The 18,352-nt window shown below is 40.7% G+C and overlaps 1 protein-coding gene across 2 annotated transcripts in view; it reads right to left on the bottom strand.

Moving 5' to 3' along the window:
* Positions 1 to 1,239: 1,239 nt before the first annotated feature.
* Positions 1,240 to 18,352, bottom strand: part of MEP1A (meprin A subunit alpha) — a 47,386-nt gene continuing 30,273 nt past the window's right edge. Inside the window, exons 8-14 of one of the 2 annotated variants that reach the window (XM_032140313.2) lie at positions 15,509 to 15,730; positions 14,494 to 14,643; positions 11,418 to 11,633; positions 7,502 to 7,966; positions 6,319 to 6,492; positions 5,523 to 5,823; positions 1,240 to 2,037 (exon numbers count right to left, since the gene is read on the bottom strand). In XM_032140313.2, the coding sequence (XP_031996204.1) occupies positions 1,881 to 2,037; positions 5,523 to 5,823; positions 6,319 to 6,492; positions 7,502 to 7,966; positions 11,418 to 11,633; positions 14,494 to 14,643; positions 15,509 to 15,730 (1,685 nt within the window). In that variant the 3' untranslated portion in view covers positions 1,240 to 1,880. The remainder of the gene's footprint in view (positions 2,038 to 5,522; positions 5,824 to 6,318; positions 6,493 to 7,501; positions 7,967 to 11,417; positions 11,634 to 14,493; positions 14,644 to 15,508; positions 15,731 to 18,352) is intronic. The other variant, XM_032140312.2, reaches the window with a different exon arrangement.

Below are 18,352 nucleotides of genomic sequence, written 5' to 3'. Positions count from 1 at the left end.
GCAGCAGCAGCAACAAAGCCTAGAGTTCACTTCTGAGGTCATCTACTGAGCAGAGTGTTAAGGGCATGGCTTTCTTTAGGCCTAACTGTGAGGTTGGTGGAGGGTTTGCAGGACTGTGAAGCACAGCGAGAAACAAAGCTGGAATCCCTTTCCAATCTGGTCTTTGGAGATAATACAACTGGGCTGGTGACAGGATAGCTTCCTATCTAGTCTGAACATTGAATAGTAATATTTTCATACACATTAAACTCTAAGATAGGTTCATATTCATTATCCCATTGTATTATGCTGCTAATCGGTAAGTGGTAAAGTCATGTGGAAGGAGATAGTCAGCTATTATTTGCATTTGACAAGTTAGTAAACTAAGATCAAGGGCTTAAATGATTTCTTAATAAAATTACCCAGCTAGCTTGATGGGCAATCCAAGCCTGCAGCTAGGATGCTTGGCTTCCAGACCTGTTTTCTATCCACTGGAGCAGTGGTTCTCAAGGTGTCTGTGAGGTGGGGGTTGTGGGGGAGTCAGTAGCAGTAGCAGCATGGCCTGGAAACGTATTAGATTCTGGCACATTCTTATATCTTGTTAGATCCTGGCACATTTAAGAATGCACATTCTTAGATCCCACCCTAGATCTACTGACCCAGAAACTCTGGGTGTGGGGCCCTGTAATCTGTTTTAATCAGTCCTCCCTGGGATACAGGTGCACCTCAAGTTTGAGAGTTATTGCCCTCAGGGGTGCTGTTTTCACTTGCTACAAATTGTTCTCATACCTTTGCATTAAATAAACTCTTGTTAATCTCTCATTTTGTTTCCAGTGCATTTTAACTTTACAAAATTGTCATAAATTCTCTACTTAAGAAACCTTATAACTTAAAGGACCACTCGGAATCTTTAAAATCTTTTCGTTTATTAAACTTCCTGAGCTGACTCATTGCTGATTGGGTATAGAAACTTTAGCTTTTTTTTTTTTTTTTTTTTTTTTTCCACTTGATTTATCTTGGAACTTCCTTGCCCCAGCTAGATTTTATCTCCTTAGGAACTATGGAAAGAAAGCATATCTAAAAATACTTCTTTAAAGTTCTCTGATACCTTCAGTTTGTTAAAATGATAATGTTGTACATAAATAGCTATAAAATATACTATTAAACTTAAAAGATCTGGGGAAGAACTTTTGAACACCCCCACCCTTCAACAGACACATGCACACCCACGCTTACATAAAATACCAGATACAAAGAAGGTGCTAACTCAATATTTATTAAATTTATTAAAGATTCTCTTAGAATCTCAGAGGAAAGCAAATTCTCTGAAGCCTGGCTGCCCAGAAGTACCTTTATTTGAAATCTTTAACAAGATCTTAAAAGAGTAATGACACTACTGTGTCTAATGAAAAAATGAGTATTTGATTCTAACATATTCAACATATGAATTTCATCATATATATTCAATCTGCAATATAAACGAGAGTTTCTATATCTTATTAATTGATTTATTGTTTTATTCATTCAACCATTGTTGAGTGCCCACAATGTGCCAGCCATGCATCTAGGCACTGAGACGAGCATGGTCAATGAGAACATGTGCCTGCCCTCATGGAGCTTACAGTCTACAGGAAAGACAATGAAACAAGTGATTTACAATGAAGTGTGATGAGTGTTGTCACAGGACACACTAGATGCATTAGGAGCACATAGCAAAGTAACAGAATTATGTGGGGCAGAAAGATGACAAGAGTCACACATGGGGCTGGAGGCCTTAGTCCTTGGAGGTCCTATCCAAAGCAAGGCTGACAAAAAAGCTGCCCCAAACTGCACTGACCATGGGAAGGTAAGGCCTGCATGGAGGAGGTGCTGCTGTGGTCTGGCCAATGCCAACAGGCAGGTCACTTCCTTGGCCTTTGGGAAAGGATGGCGATGATGGAGAAGGTCAAGAAGATCATGCCAGCCGTGCCTCCGATCACCATGCCCAGGACGCTGCCGTGCACCTGCATGGCCTGACAGCGCTCCCCCGTGTAGAAGAAAGCGTGTCCAGAGATGCACCTGAGGGAAAAGGACATGAAGGGAGTGTGGGAACTACCCAGGCCTCAGGTGCCTCCTAGCAACACTCATCTCCACAGCAATAAAAACAGCAAACGCTCACTGAGCAGGTCCACATGGTGCCTGGTCCCATTTCAAGTGCTGTATATGAACCAACTAATTTAACTCTGCAACAACCCTTTGAGGTGGAGGCTATTACTTGGCCATTCTCATCATCTTCATCTTACAGGAAGGTTAAATAATTTGCTCAAGGTCACATTGTTAGTAAGCGTTTCACACTTGAAATCTAATCTCAAGAGGTATGCCTCCAGATCCAGGATTCTCAGCCACCAAGGATTCAGGAGGAAGGTCTGAGACACTTAAAGGAATACATTGCCTGACACTGGCTAAGAATACAAGCTACAAAGGAAATTCCCCAGATACAGTCCGACTTAGAGCATCAGTGGTAGCTTGAAAACTTCTAAATAATATCAAATAAAGTGTTGCTATAAGGTAAGTGTACTGTCACTATCTCACAAGGTTGCCCTGAAGTTCACATGAGATAATGAGGACACTGTACTTATCAAGGTATTTGACACAGAGTAAGCACATAATGGCCAGCCCTTAGTTTTGTTTCTTAACGTTGTCTGGTATAAAGATCAACTAACCTCATAACCAAGGCATATAACTGGTAGTGTCTCATCCATACCTTCATAACAATTCCAGCCTTTGTTTCAAACATTCCCACTAGAAGGTCTACTCAGCAGAATTCTAAAGGGCAGAGTGAAACAATCAGAAGTCAGCATTTTCTGGCTGGGCACGGTGGCACACGCCTGTAATACCAGCACTTTGGGAGGCCGGGTGGATCACCTGAGGTCAGGAGTTTGAGACCAGCCTGGCCAAGATGGCGAAACCAGCCTGGCCAAGATGGTCTCGTCTCTACTAAAAATACCAAAAAAAAAAAAAAAAAAAAAAAAAAATAGCCAGACATGGTGGTGGGCACCTGTAATCCCAGCTACTCGGGAGGCTGAGGCAGGAGAATTGCTTGAACCCGGGAGGTGGAAGTTGCAGTGAGCTGAAATCGCGCCATTGCACTCCAGCCTGGGTGACAAGAGCAAAACTCTGTCTCAAAAAAAAAAAAAAAAAAAAGAAAAAAAAAAGAAGAAGTCGGCGTTTTCTTTTACTAATCCTGAATGATTTTACCTTTCAAGGCCTCATCTCTATCCTGAGAATTGACTTCTTAGAAATCAGTGAGTAATAGCAAGTTTATTTCATTTTTTTCTGACCCAGTCACCTCTAAACACAACTTAGTGATATCCCCTAGTGTTACCTTTGAAAAACTTATTCTGCCAACTCTCAGCTGCAGGTTTCTAGGAGAGGAATAGTTTGGCTGAGTAGAGGCTGACATACAAGTGGCAACCCTGGCATCCCTTAGCCTGGGAAGGATGAAGCCTGTTGGGGGCATATAATGGAATCTGGCATCTAAGGGCCTGTCAGGCAAAGATATGCAGACCCATGGCTTTGGAGCCCAGAAACAGATGGGCCTTTCCCAATAAAAGGAACCAGAGGGCTTCTTGGAAGAGCGATTGATTCTATGGGTGGGGCAGGAAAAATAAAAGATAAGCCTAGAGCATGCTATGGTGCCAGAAAGTAACATTGTGTTCATAAAATCTGATGTTGAAAGAGCACAGGAGCCAACCTGGAAGAGCTCCCAAAGGCCAAAGCTGGGACAATAGAAGCAACAAAATAAATCATGAAATTATTGCAACAGAGCCCACTGAATAAAATAAATGTCTATGATTCCTTCGTGATGTAAATAAACAGATGCATAAACGAATTAACGGGGTGAAGGGGTCATTCTTCTTTACAGAAGAATTCTAATTCATGAATGTGAAGGACATAGGAAATCAACATTAGAAGATCTCAGTGGTGAGTATTGCAGCAGGATGTGTCAATAGATGCTGAAATTAGCATGTGAGGATTTGAGGAAAAGCAGGATGTCTCCATGGTCTTGGAATATCTCTCCCAATATACGTATTAATTACAGAGGGAGAAATAGTAACTCTTCAGTGGAGAGGCCTGGTGGACATGCTGTTGGCCAGATAATGAAGGTTGACATCACCAGCAATGACATGTATAGGAATCATGTATCTGTTCACATGATGCAGACAAGAGGCATAGGACATCTTTACTAACCTTGCCACAAATGTGAAACTTCAATCTAATCATGACAGAACAAGATGAACCAAAAAAAAAAAAAAAAATTCCCTGACCAGTAATCTTCGAAAGTGTCAAGGTAATGAAAGACAAGAAAGAACTGAAGAATTGTCCCAAAATGGAGGGGATTAGGAGACAGGAGACATAAAAGCTAAATGTAACGTGAGATCCAGAATTGGATCCTGAAATAGAAAAAGAACATTAGTGGGAAAACTGGGAAGAGCTGAATAAGGCCTGTAATTTATTTACTAGCATTGTACCAATGTTCATTTCTTGGCTATGCTAATTGTACTACGGTTTGTGTAATATGCTAACATTAGGGAAAGCTGGGTGAATGGTATAGAGAAAGCCTCTGTAGTATTTTCGCATTGTATCTGTAAGTCTAAAATTATTTCAAAATAAAAGCTACAAAAAGAAAAAATAAGGAGACTAAAAAGAACTCAGAAGAAATGTAAATTTTGGGGGCAGGCAGAATAGCTCCTACATCTGCTACTGTTCAAATGGAACTGTTGTTTCTGTCATCACATACCTCCTTTTGTGAAACAGTTTTTAGGGTTTTATGCAAGCAAACATGATAAAAAGAACTATTAAATATAGCAAACTGTGCTGCCAGACAGACCTAGATGCAAGTCCCAGCTTCAGCATTTTCTATCTGGGTACATTTTAGATAAATTGCTTAATCTTTCTAAGCTTCAACTTCTTGATACACTAAATGGGGATAAGGAGAGCCCTTATGTCACAGGTGGCAGTGAGAATGAATTTAGATCATGCGTGTAAGATGCTCAGGAGACTACATGATGCATAACAAGGGGTCAGAAATATCAGGTGTTCTTACTACTATTATTGAAAATATAATTGTAATAATAGTACAGTGTAAATGACAGACTATAGAACTAACAATCATTAGGAACTAATAATAACATCTGTAGTCAGTAAAGATTTAAGCTGGGTCTTGAGACCCACTCTCACGGAGTAGAAAGTCCCTAGGCTAGAAGCCATCTTGGGTGTTGTTAGAGTTAGAAATTCCAACAACATCCAAGATGCTGTCGACAATACCCCAGAGAAGGAAAAGAGGTGAAAGTCAAGAGACAAGGTGACCTGGGACGCCTCTGTCCTGGCAGCATAAGCCCATGAATCCAGGGCACACCTTTGTCGAGTCAAAGCAAACCGCATTCAGTTGACCATCTGAGGTAGTCTTCGCCCTACTCTGCAAACAGCAGCCTCTACCAGGAGTAAGCATGCACGCGGCCCAGGTCTGCTGGCCTGCCTGTCTCCCCAGCCACAGAGCCTACCTGCAGCTCGCCATCCCCTTCACGTTCACACAGATGCCGTCATTTTGGCAAGGGTTTGGGTCACACGGGTCTCTGAAGTACTGTGGCCAGTTATGGTCCTCCAGGGGGCCTGTGTTCTCCACTGACCGCTTCTGTCGGCTGGGCTGCCCCTGGCTCAGGCTGACGGGCAGGGCTTCCTCTAACACGGCCTTTCCCGAACCTTCTTCGGAGACCTGCTGCTCCTGGCCTTGAAGAATGAGGCCTTGGGGGCTCAGTCTTTTGCCTTTAGTGGGAACTTCAGTCTGGCTGAGGTGGGTGATATCTTCAGGAAATAGAGGGTCATGAGGAATATCCAAGATTAGTAACCGACTAAATTAACTCCCACTTCTGGTGAAAGTTCCCCAGCCGGCTTCTATCTCCCATCACCCCTAGTGACATGGGAAAGTGGCTTTGAATCCAGCTGATTCCCACAGTATTAGCTATTTTTATTTTAAAGTAATCCAGTCACATTTTTATTTATTGAATTTGCAAAACGAAGCATAAAGTTAGCATGGATAGACTGATGGAAGCTAAATTGAAATCAGTGAACTGTTACCTCTGATAAAATTATCAAAAAGATGACACTAAAATTTCAGTTTCTTTCAAGAACAGTTAAAATAAAGATGTGAGTCCTTGACCAATTGAATAAAATGTGGTTCTCCTACAACACATTTTTTTAACCCCATCCCCACCCTCCATGTGTGCTTTAAAATCAGGATAAAATCAGTAGAGTGCCAAGAGCATAGGATTATTTACTCAGGAAGACCAATAAAAGTACCTTCAAAGTCCACAAACATGATGAGGTCATCATTTTTCAGGAAACTCCTCCTTTTCAGCATTTGGTGGGAGATGAAACCACTCCAGCCCATGTCGATGCTTCTAAAACAATTACAGTCCGTATGGTAGGTTCCCACCCTGGACGGCCTGTCCCAGATGCAGGTGTCATTTATCGCTGCAAAGTTGTAGGTAACATAAAATCACATTACCTCTTTAGACTTCACTTTCCAGTTTGTCTTTAATGAGGATACAGGGCTTTGTGAATCAGAAATAAATAAATAAGTAAATAAATATAAAAATAAAAAACGTGTTGGAAAAAAATTAGGCTATTTACTCTTTCCAGGAGAATTGCAATTCAGAATTGAAAGATGGGAGAGGCAGAGAATCACAGCTCTGAGTGATCAGTTGTCTGCTACTCAGTGACTTTCTTAATGAAAAGACAGGGACAGCTACAGCTTCTTTCTTCTAAGGCTTAGGTCTTCTCTTTTGAAAAAAAAATTAGTGCCAGGCGCAGTGGCTCACGCCTGTAATCCTAGCACTTTGGGAGGCCGAGGCGGGTGGATTGCCTGAGCTCAGGAGTTCAAGACCAGCCTGGGCAACACGGTGAAACGCCGTCTCTACTCTGGAGTCTGAGACAGGAGAATTGCTTGAACCTGGGAGGTGGAGTTTGCAGTGAGCCGAGATTGCGCCATTACATTCCAGCCTGGCCGACAGAGCGAGACTCCATCTCAAAAAAAAAAAAAAAAAATAGTTTGCCCATTTCTTTACTGATGTAAGTTTACTTCATGAACATAGTAACATTGAGTACTATTTTCAGAGTAAGTACATTAGCTCTGCACAGAGCCTAGCAAGTTCCAAGTATTTGATAAATGATTAGCAGTATCTGTTTCCTCAATCATAATGAGCTCAATGAGGCAGGGATCACCTGATTCACTTGTATTCTAAGTACCTAGCACTGAGTTCGGCACATGGTAAGCCCTCAATAGATGTCTGATGAGTGAATTTAGGAAAGGGAAGGAGGATGTGACGGCGTTGAAAATCTTGAAACTCCAACACGCCTATGTTATTGGTATTCCCAAGCGGACAGTGTGAGGAGAACGTTACTCTCTCTTGCACCACAGAATCACATCTGTGGGCCTTTCTGGTTCAAGGGGGCAGTTCTTATTTATGCTGAAACCACCCACCTGGAGATGTGTGCAGCTTCGAGGTGGTGAACACCATGCTTGAGGACATCCTGTTCCGGACATCAGGCTCCTGGTCGAGGATGGTAATTATCACCTGTCTGTTTTCTACCGGCCACTCCAGGATAGCATCGTTCTCCCCACTGCACACGTGAAAAGCAAGTCTCAAGTAGCCAGAGCTTTCTCTGCCATTTGGGTATAAAGTTAACCCAAAACCATATCCCTCTGAATTATAGAATCGAGGGCTCTGAAGCTTGTCCCCTTCACTGGTGTTCTCAAGGACTCGGGAGAAATTCCGCACTGTCCAGACCCCCGTGGGGCAGGGGGTTTCCGTCAGAGTGATATCATCCAGGTAAATTCCCCCAGTTGAGTTCTGAGGGTCGCCTTTTGTGCCCTGGAAAAGGTAGCGAAACTTCTGTTCCTCTCTGAGCACCACATGGGCAATTTTCCAATTATGGTCATCATCTCCTGAGGACAGAGAACAAGGCTGATGAGAATTGTGGCCAACACTTAATGAGTACTTACTATGAGTTTGGCACAGTGCCGTGTGCTTTCCATAAATGATCTCATTAAATCCTCACAACAGCCCTATAAAATAGGTACTATTATAAACTGGTTAAGTAACTTTTCCAAAGTTACATACCTAATAAGGAAAATGGTTTTTTAAAATACTATGATTTATTTTAAAATTCACATTCAAATCTTAACCATGAATTTGTTTTCCACTATCAGTATGAGAATCCAGGTTCTGGATTTCCTCCTGGGTTGGCTGGTTCAACTGTAACCACTAATGTTAGCAATGAATACCCAAATGTTAGGCTGAATCGTATAAAACAGCCATTTTCTAAGCCAAAAGTCAAAAAATAGTAACTCCATATGGTCCGACCTGTCACTTGTTGCCAGAGAGATATAAGGAATGCTGAAGAGCAGATAATAACCTGTAGGACTGACTGCATCTTCCCTACCTGAAACTGACTCCCTCTCCAATATATCTAGACTTTTTTCTCTTCCTTATATTATCTGAAAGTCCACCATGCAGGGGAGCGAAGTAAGCCAAAAAGAGTACTATTGTCCAGAAATTCACATTCTAATAAAGATTAGGTCTACTTGCTTCTTCTCTGAGCATGAACTAGAAGTGGCACTTTTGAATTAAGAGCTGACGAAAGATGGTGTGAAGGCTGTTCTAGAACATAGGATCCTGGGTTGAACAGCATAAGATGCCAGACAGGAGCTTGGGGGTACTGGAGAGAGGAAACTGCGAAAGCACAGCAACTCGATTCCGCAAAGAGATGCGCCTACACTGATATGTTTGCACAGGATATTCCCTAGAGCTGGGCTTGAAGAGGGGAGGAAAAATGCTTCCAAGTGGAAGTCATGTTGGCTAAACTGAGTTCCTACAGATGAGTGTCTTTTCCTTCTTCTGTGTCTTTTAACCCGAAATCTGCTTACAGAACTATACTTTCCCCGAAAAGGAGAAGACTTTTAATCTCCCTTTGTTTTCAGGCCATTCTCTCTAAGGACAACTTCAAGGGATGGGTCTAACAATGTTCTGTTTCTCAGGGTGGAGCTGATTATGGCCTGTGTGGTTAGGTTACATGGGAACATAGGAGAGAGGTAGAGAAGGCACACGACCACCTCTGTAACATACAAATCTACGCAGCTGCCATCTCCTGGGGAGAGCACGGCAGTCTAGTGGAAGACACATGGCCTTGAAGGGTAATAGGTGCCAGAAAGTCTAGGAATAGGAACAGAAATATAGGATTTGAACTATTTATCCAGCAGGTTACAGATCATGGGAATTCTGTCAAGAGAACAGGATTCCGTTCTTGCTGATGAGTACTTGCTTTGTTTTTTCTTAATGTAAGATGTCAAAATGAGGTTGAGATGGGGGAATTTGGCACTGGGAAGGAGACCCAAGAGGCTATACCATATAGGCAGAGATTCGTCTATGAAATTATTAAGACGGTTTCGTTTACATGCTTCCACGGGGCCGCCCTAAATCAGTCAGGCAATAATGCTACTAAGATTGTTTGAGACAAATTTAATCCCTGTTAGTTCAGAATTGTCATCTCTAAGGAAGTCCTGGACTCAGTAAAAACGTGTGTGTGTGCATGTGTGTGTACATACACATAGTTGTATGCAAACATTTTTCATGTAAGTTTGTATATAAGCATTATGTATGTAACATATATACAAGTATGCATATGGACACATTTTGTGTGTAAGTGTTTTGGTCAAAATACACATTTTGCAAAACTTAAAAGCTATTCAAATTGGTTGCAACTGTCTTAAGTTGAATATCACATAAACAACGCTAAGTGGTATTCAACTAACCTTTTTGAAAAGTTTCATTAACAAACCAGTATCAGAACAGACTACTTAAAAAACCCATTCATACAGTGTTCCCAGGGAACGTACACAGGCATACTCTGAATTCAATGAAACACAAAGCACAGCAGTGTAAGAAACTAAACTAAACATGGGATGTTTGCTCGATTGATTTTGTGCTTAGAAGTAACACTTTTAGCTTTAGATGAAAGTGAATGATAATAGGTCCCATCAATATTATTGAAACTCTAACTCATTTTCTCATTAAATATTTACAATCCTTGGTAACATAACACATCCTCAACTCTAAATGAGTATCTAGCTGTCATCCTTTCATCGTATAAACTATGATAAATTTCAACCAGAAAAGTGAATCCCTCCAAACTGTGATTTGTAGAGTTCTCAGGCAGCCCACAGAGTGGCTTGGATATAGGCGATTTGGGCACCTGTTCTTACAAGTGACCTCGAAGGAAAGTTTCTCCTTCAAGAGAAGCAGATATATAAAAAATAATTCCTTTCTCTGGACTCTTTTCAATTGATAAATTAAATGCTAAGGTAGGCAGTTGGATGCTAGGATAATTTGGCCATAAATCAAGATCCAGGGTTATAAACAAAGTATTTGCTTTCTTTTGTTGTGGTAGTGGTTCATTCATAACTAGGAAAAGGGAGACAAGCCTTCTTTCTTTTCAACAAAAAGTTTCTCTATCTATAATCGTTTACATGCTGACCTTCTTATATAAATATACAAAGTGACACTTAGGAACATGTTAGTTATTATAGGAAGTTAACATATACCAATGACTTATTTGCCACCAACTTCACAAGTAGGCTTCAAGTTACTTCAGCATATTAAATAATGGTATCATTTGTTTTTCTGAAACAGATGCAAAACACTATGGTCAATTTTTTTTTTTTCTTAGATAGAGTCTTGCTCTGTCACCAGCCTGGAGTGCAGTGGTGCAATCTTGGCTCACTGCAACCTCCGCCTCCCAGGTTCCAGCAATTCTCCTGCCTCAACCTCCCAAGTAGCTGGGACTACATGCGCGCGCGCCACCACACCCGGCTAATTTTTGCATTTTTAGTAGAGACAGGGTTTCACCATGCTGGCCAGGATGATCTCAATCTCCTGACCGTGTGATCCACCCGCCTCGGACTCCCAAAGTGCTGGGATTCCAGGCGTGAGCTGGTCAACTATTTAACTACTCTCTCTCCAGGAGTATCAGTTCCCACAGGTCTTTTACCTTCTTATCTCCGCTCCTGAGCCATCCATTTTCTCAGTCTTGGCCTTTGCTTCCTCTAAATTTCTAGTGAAAACTGGATTTGTATATTCTGATTGGCTTCTTACAAAAGTATATTTCATCCCTATCTAAGCCCAAGATACTGCTTCTAATTTCTCAGTGGTTAAAACATTCATAGAGTAATTAAAACATGCCATACATTATGACAGGCTCTGAGAAGAGGAGGAAGTGGGTGGAGGAAAAGGAGGAGAGAGAGAGAAGAAGGAGGAATAGGAGGAAAGAGGGAAGGAGGAGAAGAAGCAGGATCCCAGATTTTAACCCAATCCATTCCTCGTGTGAATGCCTCTAAGTACCTTGAAAAGTCTGCACCTTCACCAGCTTGCGAACATTGCCTGTGCTGTCATCCCTCCTGACCCAGACAACGAGTCTGTCTGAAGGACTTCCTGTCATTTTATAGAAAAACTGCAGGCACTGCTGCTTCCTCTTCGGGTAAAGAATCCGAGACTCCAGTAGGGCTGCCTCTTCCGCGGACCCCGAGCTGGTGCTGAACTGCATGAAGTAGCCGGCACCTATGAAAAGAGAAGCCAAACATCACACATCTGGCTTCCCACCCCCCAGGGTGCTGTCCACCCAAACACAGTGAAATAGTGAACCACAGCCATTATCCAGGCAACAAAAGCTAGAACTCTTCAGAGGAAAATAAAAAGAAGGACATTTGTCAGTAAATATTCTCTGTCTCAATGGACTTAGTCACCGGCTAAAGCTTGCTCTCCACTGTTGAGTTTGAGTGCCTTTGTTCCAAGATTGTGAGATATATACCTCTGACTTAAAGAAACACAGGCTTCCAGCAATGTTTGATGGAATTTGGTGTCTGTGAGATGAATTCTATTTTTCTCATTGACTTCATTCTTTAAATTAGAGATTCATTCCAAGGAAAAGAGTTGGATTGGTCTGGTCGTTGTATAAGACACTGGAATTCAAAGATTTAGGATTTGGTTTTAAACATTGACAATGATAAGGGTTCAGTTTCCCCTGTTGCTAGCCTAATAACTGGGTGTATTGTCAGTGGCAAAAAAAAATCTTTACTATATTATAAGAAGGGCTATTCAGGACACATTACAGACTAAATGGAAATTTCCCCTGAATGTAAAGGAAGGCATTGGAAGGACTCTGAAGAGAGTGAAAAGTGTCTACATTAGTGCCAGAGATAGGGTTTACCTGACTCAGATATCTCAAAACTCTTTCCCCTAAGAACAATCAAGCAGCCAAACAAATGTACCATTTGGTAAACCACACACTCATCAAAGTCAAGCACAATGAAAAATTCTTGCATATGAAGAGGTTCTTTATACTGTGTTCCAACACTCAAAGCCATATCAAGATGCTTCAATCAAAACATTTCGCAAGATAAAAATGAAGTGAGTGTACAGTATAGTAGTGGGTACTCCAGCGTTGCTCCGTGATGCTCCCAGCTTCATCCTGCCTCACACTGAGGCACTTGCCTCTCATATCAGCAGCAAGCAATGATGGTTTAAATAAGCTTCTCACCAAGCTTAAAATATCAAACGACTTTAATATTAAATCAGGGCAAATTATATTCCCTTGTATCTTCTTCTCAATATTTGAACTTGCCTGAGACCTCTGAATTATAATTATATATTGAATGCCTGGGTTAGAAAAAAAAAAAAAAAGAGCGCACGAGGCTAAAAAGGTTTCTAGGTAATTCTTACTCAGGAATTCTAGCCCAGGTGTATTATGAAGCATGAATTGAGAGTCAAATAATTCAAGCCCAGAACTCAGGAGGTCTGAATTATCCCCAGCTCTGCCAATACCTAGGTGTTTATTTCCATGGGTTTTGAATGGGAGGGATCCTCCCAACGGATCCTTCAAGTTCTTCATGTCTATGCATCCACCTGTAACTATGCAAGAGCTCTAAGCAGAGGGACATGTTCCATTAAATACCTCTTCTGAAAGAAGCATAATAGCTGCTCAAGTTAACCTTATACAGCTTTTCCAGATCTTTCTTCTGGGCTGTGGTCCTTTTCTCTTACTAGAACATTTTTTCAGCAGATTCCTCTCACAATAAAGATCACCTTTGTGTTTAGCTGGCAATTGTACATTAGCCTAGCAGCAAGCCCACAGAATAGGTTGGATTAGAGGCTACAGTGGAAATTTAGAGAGCACTTCAGGTGTGGATCAACCTTTGGACACTTGGGATGATATGTTTGATAATCTGATCTGTGACAGAAACTTTTACCCTTTTCCAAAGATGGAGGAAAAGTGTCAGTGGCTTATCACCTCTGACATTCCCTGTGGTGGCCTGGTATCTGGGTGACAGGCTGTGTTCCTTCTGGGAAGGGAATCTCACCAACTCTCAGACGGTTATGGACTAAGTGACTTCGCAGTAGTCTAGTCTTTAAAAAGCCGTAATAATCTGTAACCTCACCTGCTTCCAAATATGGTTAAAATGATTTCAATGGCAGGCACAGAATACTAGAAGGCTAAAATAGAAAAACAAAATAAATGGAACCTCTGGAGAGAAAGGGAAGATGGAAAAATGGGGAGTGAAGCTGCTGGTCTACAGGTGGGGGCTTTGTATGCATTATATTCTTCCATTGTCACTGTGAAGTAGATATCAATATCTTGATGTTTACAGAGGCTTGCAAAAGCCAAGACTTTTAGAAAAAGCACACACATGACAACAACTTCCTGTGGTCACAATTAGTAAGTGGTGAAGCTCTATTTCAAACCAGGTCTGTCTTTTTCGCTACACCATATATAGGAAGTATCTGAAGCTATGCTATCCAATACAGTGGCTACCAAACCTATGTGGCTATTGAGTGCTTGAATTGTGGCCAGTGCAAACTGAGAGGTACTGTAGGAGTAAAATATGTGTCAAGTTTAAAATACTTAGCCTGCAAAATGTGAAGCATCTCATAATAACTTTTATATTGATTACATGTTGAAATGCTACTATTTGGATATATTGAGTTAAAAATACATTATTAAAATTAATTTCACCTGTTTTCTTTTACTTTTTCATGGAGGTATTAAAAGTCCCAGGTGTTATCCATTGTGCCACAGAGCCAGTTCACGTGGACACTAGAAAATTCTACATTACATATGTGACTCACATTGTATTTCTGTAGGAGGGTGTGGCTCTACAGACATTGCCTTTATTTATGAGGTTTTATCTTATCAATCATATACCAATATCAGTTTTGCTTAAATGCATCTTTCTTTTGCGTGCCCAGAGACTGGATGCTTTTTATTGAGTTAATAATGAAGATATGAGAAATGTTTTTTGTCCTTGTTCAGATTTTCAAGTTTGGTAACTAACATTCTGACTGAGGCAAAACATAGTGGCTGGCATAACCTAATTGAACCTGGTGAACCACATCAACGTGTTTGCTTTCCACTTTCACTGACCTGTGCATTGTCCCAACAAGGTGTGATCCACTTCTCCAGCTTGAGCAGTGTCCTGATGGACCCAGTCAGTGTCATCTCTGGTGCCCTGAATCATTCCGCAGATGTTTGCCTTCTCAAAAGTACAGTGGTCCAAAAGAGTGTGAGTTGTGGCTGCAAATGATATTTTTATCATCTGGTTAAAAATGAAAGATAGTCATTCCGAATAGCTAATGTCTTAAGCCATTAAAACCTCCTTGTTCAGATACAACAGGCTCACAAGCTTGTTATCTTGACTTTTTCTCAAATGCAAATCTTACTGTCATCAAATCTTAGTACTTGCTAATATAGACACAGCCCTACCTACCTCACAGAGTCAAGATAAAAAAAAAATCTATAATCATTCTCTGCTATGTAAATACCAACCATAAACTCCTTTAGATCAAGAACAAGATACCTATAATACTTGGCTTTGCACTTAGTAGGTCTTTTGTACATACGTATTGAATAGAATCAAACATTTTATCTCTAAGGGCTAGTGGGATCATCTTTAGCAAACACCCTGCCCCAGAGGATTAGATTACTCTAGGAATAACTAACGTAGGTAAAGAATTTTACAGGATACAAAATGCTTTCAAGTCCATCACCTAGCTTGACCTTTACGTAATAATGCATCCTCCAAAAGAAGCAAAAGAAGCTAGACAATAACAGCTCCTTACATTTGTCCAGTACTTTGACTTTACAAAACACAACTACATAATTGGTTTTTATAACCATCCTGTAAGGTTGGTGTTACAATTTTGTTTGTTTGTTTTTTGTTTTTAACTACTCAACTCTGCCATTGTAGCACAAAAACAGCCATAGACAATACTTAAACAAATGGGTCAAGAGGTAGACCAACAAAAGTTATGCAGTTTGTTCTTATTCTTTTAGCTAGTACATTAAAGAAGAGTAAAGGAAAATGTAAAGGAAATCTCTAAGGCTGAGGGAATCTCTGCTGAGGCTAGTTTACCAAGTTCTCAGAAACTGAGATACTCACTGCAATTGTACATTCGGTTCAGCCTCTCTAAATCAATGGCACTGAAATCCAGGCGCTGTCCGATAATGGAGTTAAACTCAGGGATCTTGGCTGTGATGGTGGGAACACTTGCATTCTTGTTAAATGAGAAAGGCTGGTAGTGCATCACAGACTCATAATCATAGGGTGTATTGAGGTCTGTGATTAAGCTATCATCATAGGTGTCAAAGTTGTGCTGGTAACCTGTTAGGGAGAGAATCCACAAGTCCTTCTCAGTCATGTTATTTTCCCCATGCTGCTGTTTGACTAGATACCCAGAGACCCTCCAAAAAAGGAAAATAGTTCTATTTAAATAGATCTATTTAAATATATATAATATATAATATAATATATAATATATATAAATAGATCTATTTAAATAGATCTATTATATATATAATTTATATATAATAGATCTATTTAAATATATATTTCAATAGATCTATTTAAATATAAATTATATTTTATAAACAATATAATGTAAAATTACTATGCATCATTATTATTAGTTAATATATTAATATACAATAACATATATAATATTGTAATAACTGTACAATACATATTGTAAATTTAAATAAATATTAGAAATTACTAAATATATGTACATGTTTACACCAAAGATACATTATAAATATATATAAATATATGTGTATCTGTGTGTGTGTATGTGTGTGTAAGACTTTCAGAAAGAGACGGTAAAATAGCAAAGCTGAGGAAGATATTCCAAATGACAGGAAAAATAATTTTTGAATTCAGGAAAATGTTCACAATCGATTATGTTCAAGGCACATCGTTCTAACAGCCAAGTACCTCATCCACTGAGTCTGCCCAGAGCTGTACCTGGCTTACTCTTCACGGGTTAGGAGAAGGAAATCTGAGGGGCAGAGGGAAAGGTAAGCAGCTGAAAGCAAGACAGGGGATCCTGTCGATCAAGGCTCACATCCTTCTGTTTCAGAAATAGCCTCATGGAGAACAAAAATAAAATAGGAAGAAGAAAACTTATTTTCCTCTCAAAAGAGGAAAGGTAAATATTTTTCTGAGATTAGTGAAAGTGAGATAAGATGTGCTGCAATGTTAAAAGCTGAACAAAATAACTGATCAGAGGGCCTTTGAATTGACTAATAACCAACGGGAATTTACTGTTTGGGCTGCATTAATGGAAAGGTTTGCAGATTTTTTTGATTTTCTTCTTGTGTAGTGATAGGAAAACTGAATGCAAATGCGGCTAACTCTTCCAGTCATAACTTCCCATCCTCATATTCTTCTCCTTCTCTAGCTCCTTGTCCAGTCACTTTTTGTTTGTTTACTTGTTTAGTTTTGAGATAGAGTTTTTGCTCTGTTGCCCAGGCTGGTGTGCAATGGCAAGATCTCAGCTCACTGCAACCTCTGCCTCCTGGATTCAAACAATTCTCCTGCCTTAGCCTCCTGAGTAGCTGGGATTACAGGCACGTGGCACCAGGCCTGGCTAATTTTTCAATTTTTAGTAGAGATGAGGTTTCACCACGTTGGCCAGGCTGGTCTCGAACCCCTGACCTCAGGTGATCCGCCTGCATTGGCCTCTCAAAGTGCTGGGATTATAGGCATGAGCCACCGTGCCTGGCCTCATCCAGTTACTTTGAACAGTTAGAGAGAAGAAAATGTAACTGCCTCATACAGAGCTACATGCAGGACTGCAGAAATGTGGTGTGGCCAGGCAATGCTCCAGCAGGTGCCTGAGGGAGTGTGTGAATGCTTCTGGAAAAGCTGAGGAGCAAGACCACGTTTGAGCAATATCTTGCTTTAACTGTAAAATCTGAATACTGATGTTTCATTCTCCCAACTCATGGGGATTATATTGGGGATTACTTGACAGGGATCAAAGCATTTTTGAAGGTGGGACAGGTCTAAAAGAAACAATGGCCCTAACAGGGAAGGGGAAAGTTAATCCCTCCAGAGTACTTGGTCCTAGGATGTCATTTGAGGTAATGAGATTGTAAAGAGCATCAAGAGTCTACAATCTCTTGGTAACTCTCAGTGGCACCTGAAGCAAAGCACTTTCAACTCACTGGATGTGCTTTACTTAATTTTCCATAAAACCATCTGATTAGAGGCTGGGCATGGTGGCTCACACCTGTAATCCCAGCACTTTGGGAGGCTGAGGTGGGTGGATCACTTGAGGCCAGGAGTTTGAGACCAGCCTGGCCCACATGGTGAAACCCCACCTCTACTAAAAAATACAAAAATTAGCTGGGCATGGTGGTGGACGCCTGTAATCCCAGCTGTTCAGGAGGCTGAGGCATGAGAATCACTTGAACCCGGAAGGTGGAGGTTGTAGTGAGCTGAGATTGCACCATTGCACTCCAGCCTGGAAGACAGAGCAAGGCTCTGTCTCAAAACAAAACCAAAATTCCCATCAGGTTAGAATAGATTATGTTAATCTGTATGACTCATGGATTCTTATGAGAATACTTAGCAAACAAATATTTTGAATAATTTTTAAAAATGTATTAAACATGTTTTTGTTGGGCCTAGTATGTACTAAGAGCTGTGCTAGGTTGGTAGTGGCCCCCAACAGTGAACAGGATAGGGACTCACAGCTGAGAGCTGAAAAGGGGCTGTAATCCGGGGCATGTGATCCTGTAAACCAGGGGTCAGTCAGCAAACCTGTTCTAGAGTAGGTAGAAAATATGTTCTCTGTTGTAACTACTCAACTCTGCCATTGCAGCATGAAAACAGCCATATACAATACTTAAACAAATGGTTATGATTGTGTTTCCATAAAGCTTTATTTACAAAAGGAAGTAGATATGGCCCATGGACTATAGTTTGTCAACCCTTGCTAGA

This window comes from Hylobates moloch, unplaced genomic scaffold (assembly GCF_009828535.3).
Source record: "Hylobates moloch isolate HMO894 unplaced genomic scaffold, HMol_V3 SCAFFOLD_20, whole genome shotgun sequence".
In the NCBI taxonomy this organism is placed as follows: domain Eukaryota; kingdom Metazoa; phylum Chordata; class Mammalia; order Primates; family Hylobatidae; genus Hylobates; species Hylobates moloch.
Note: the sequence above shows the minus strand (reverse complement) of the source record. Positions and strands in the feature narration are given on the sequence as shown.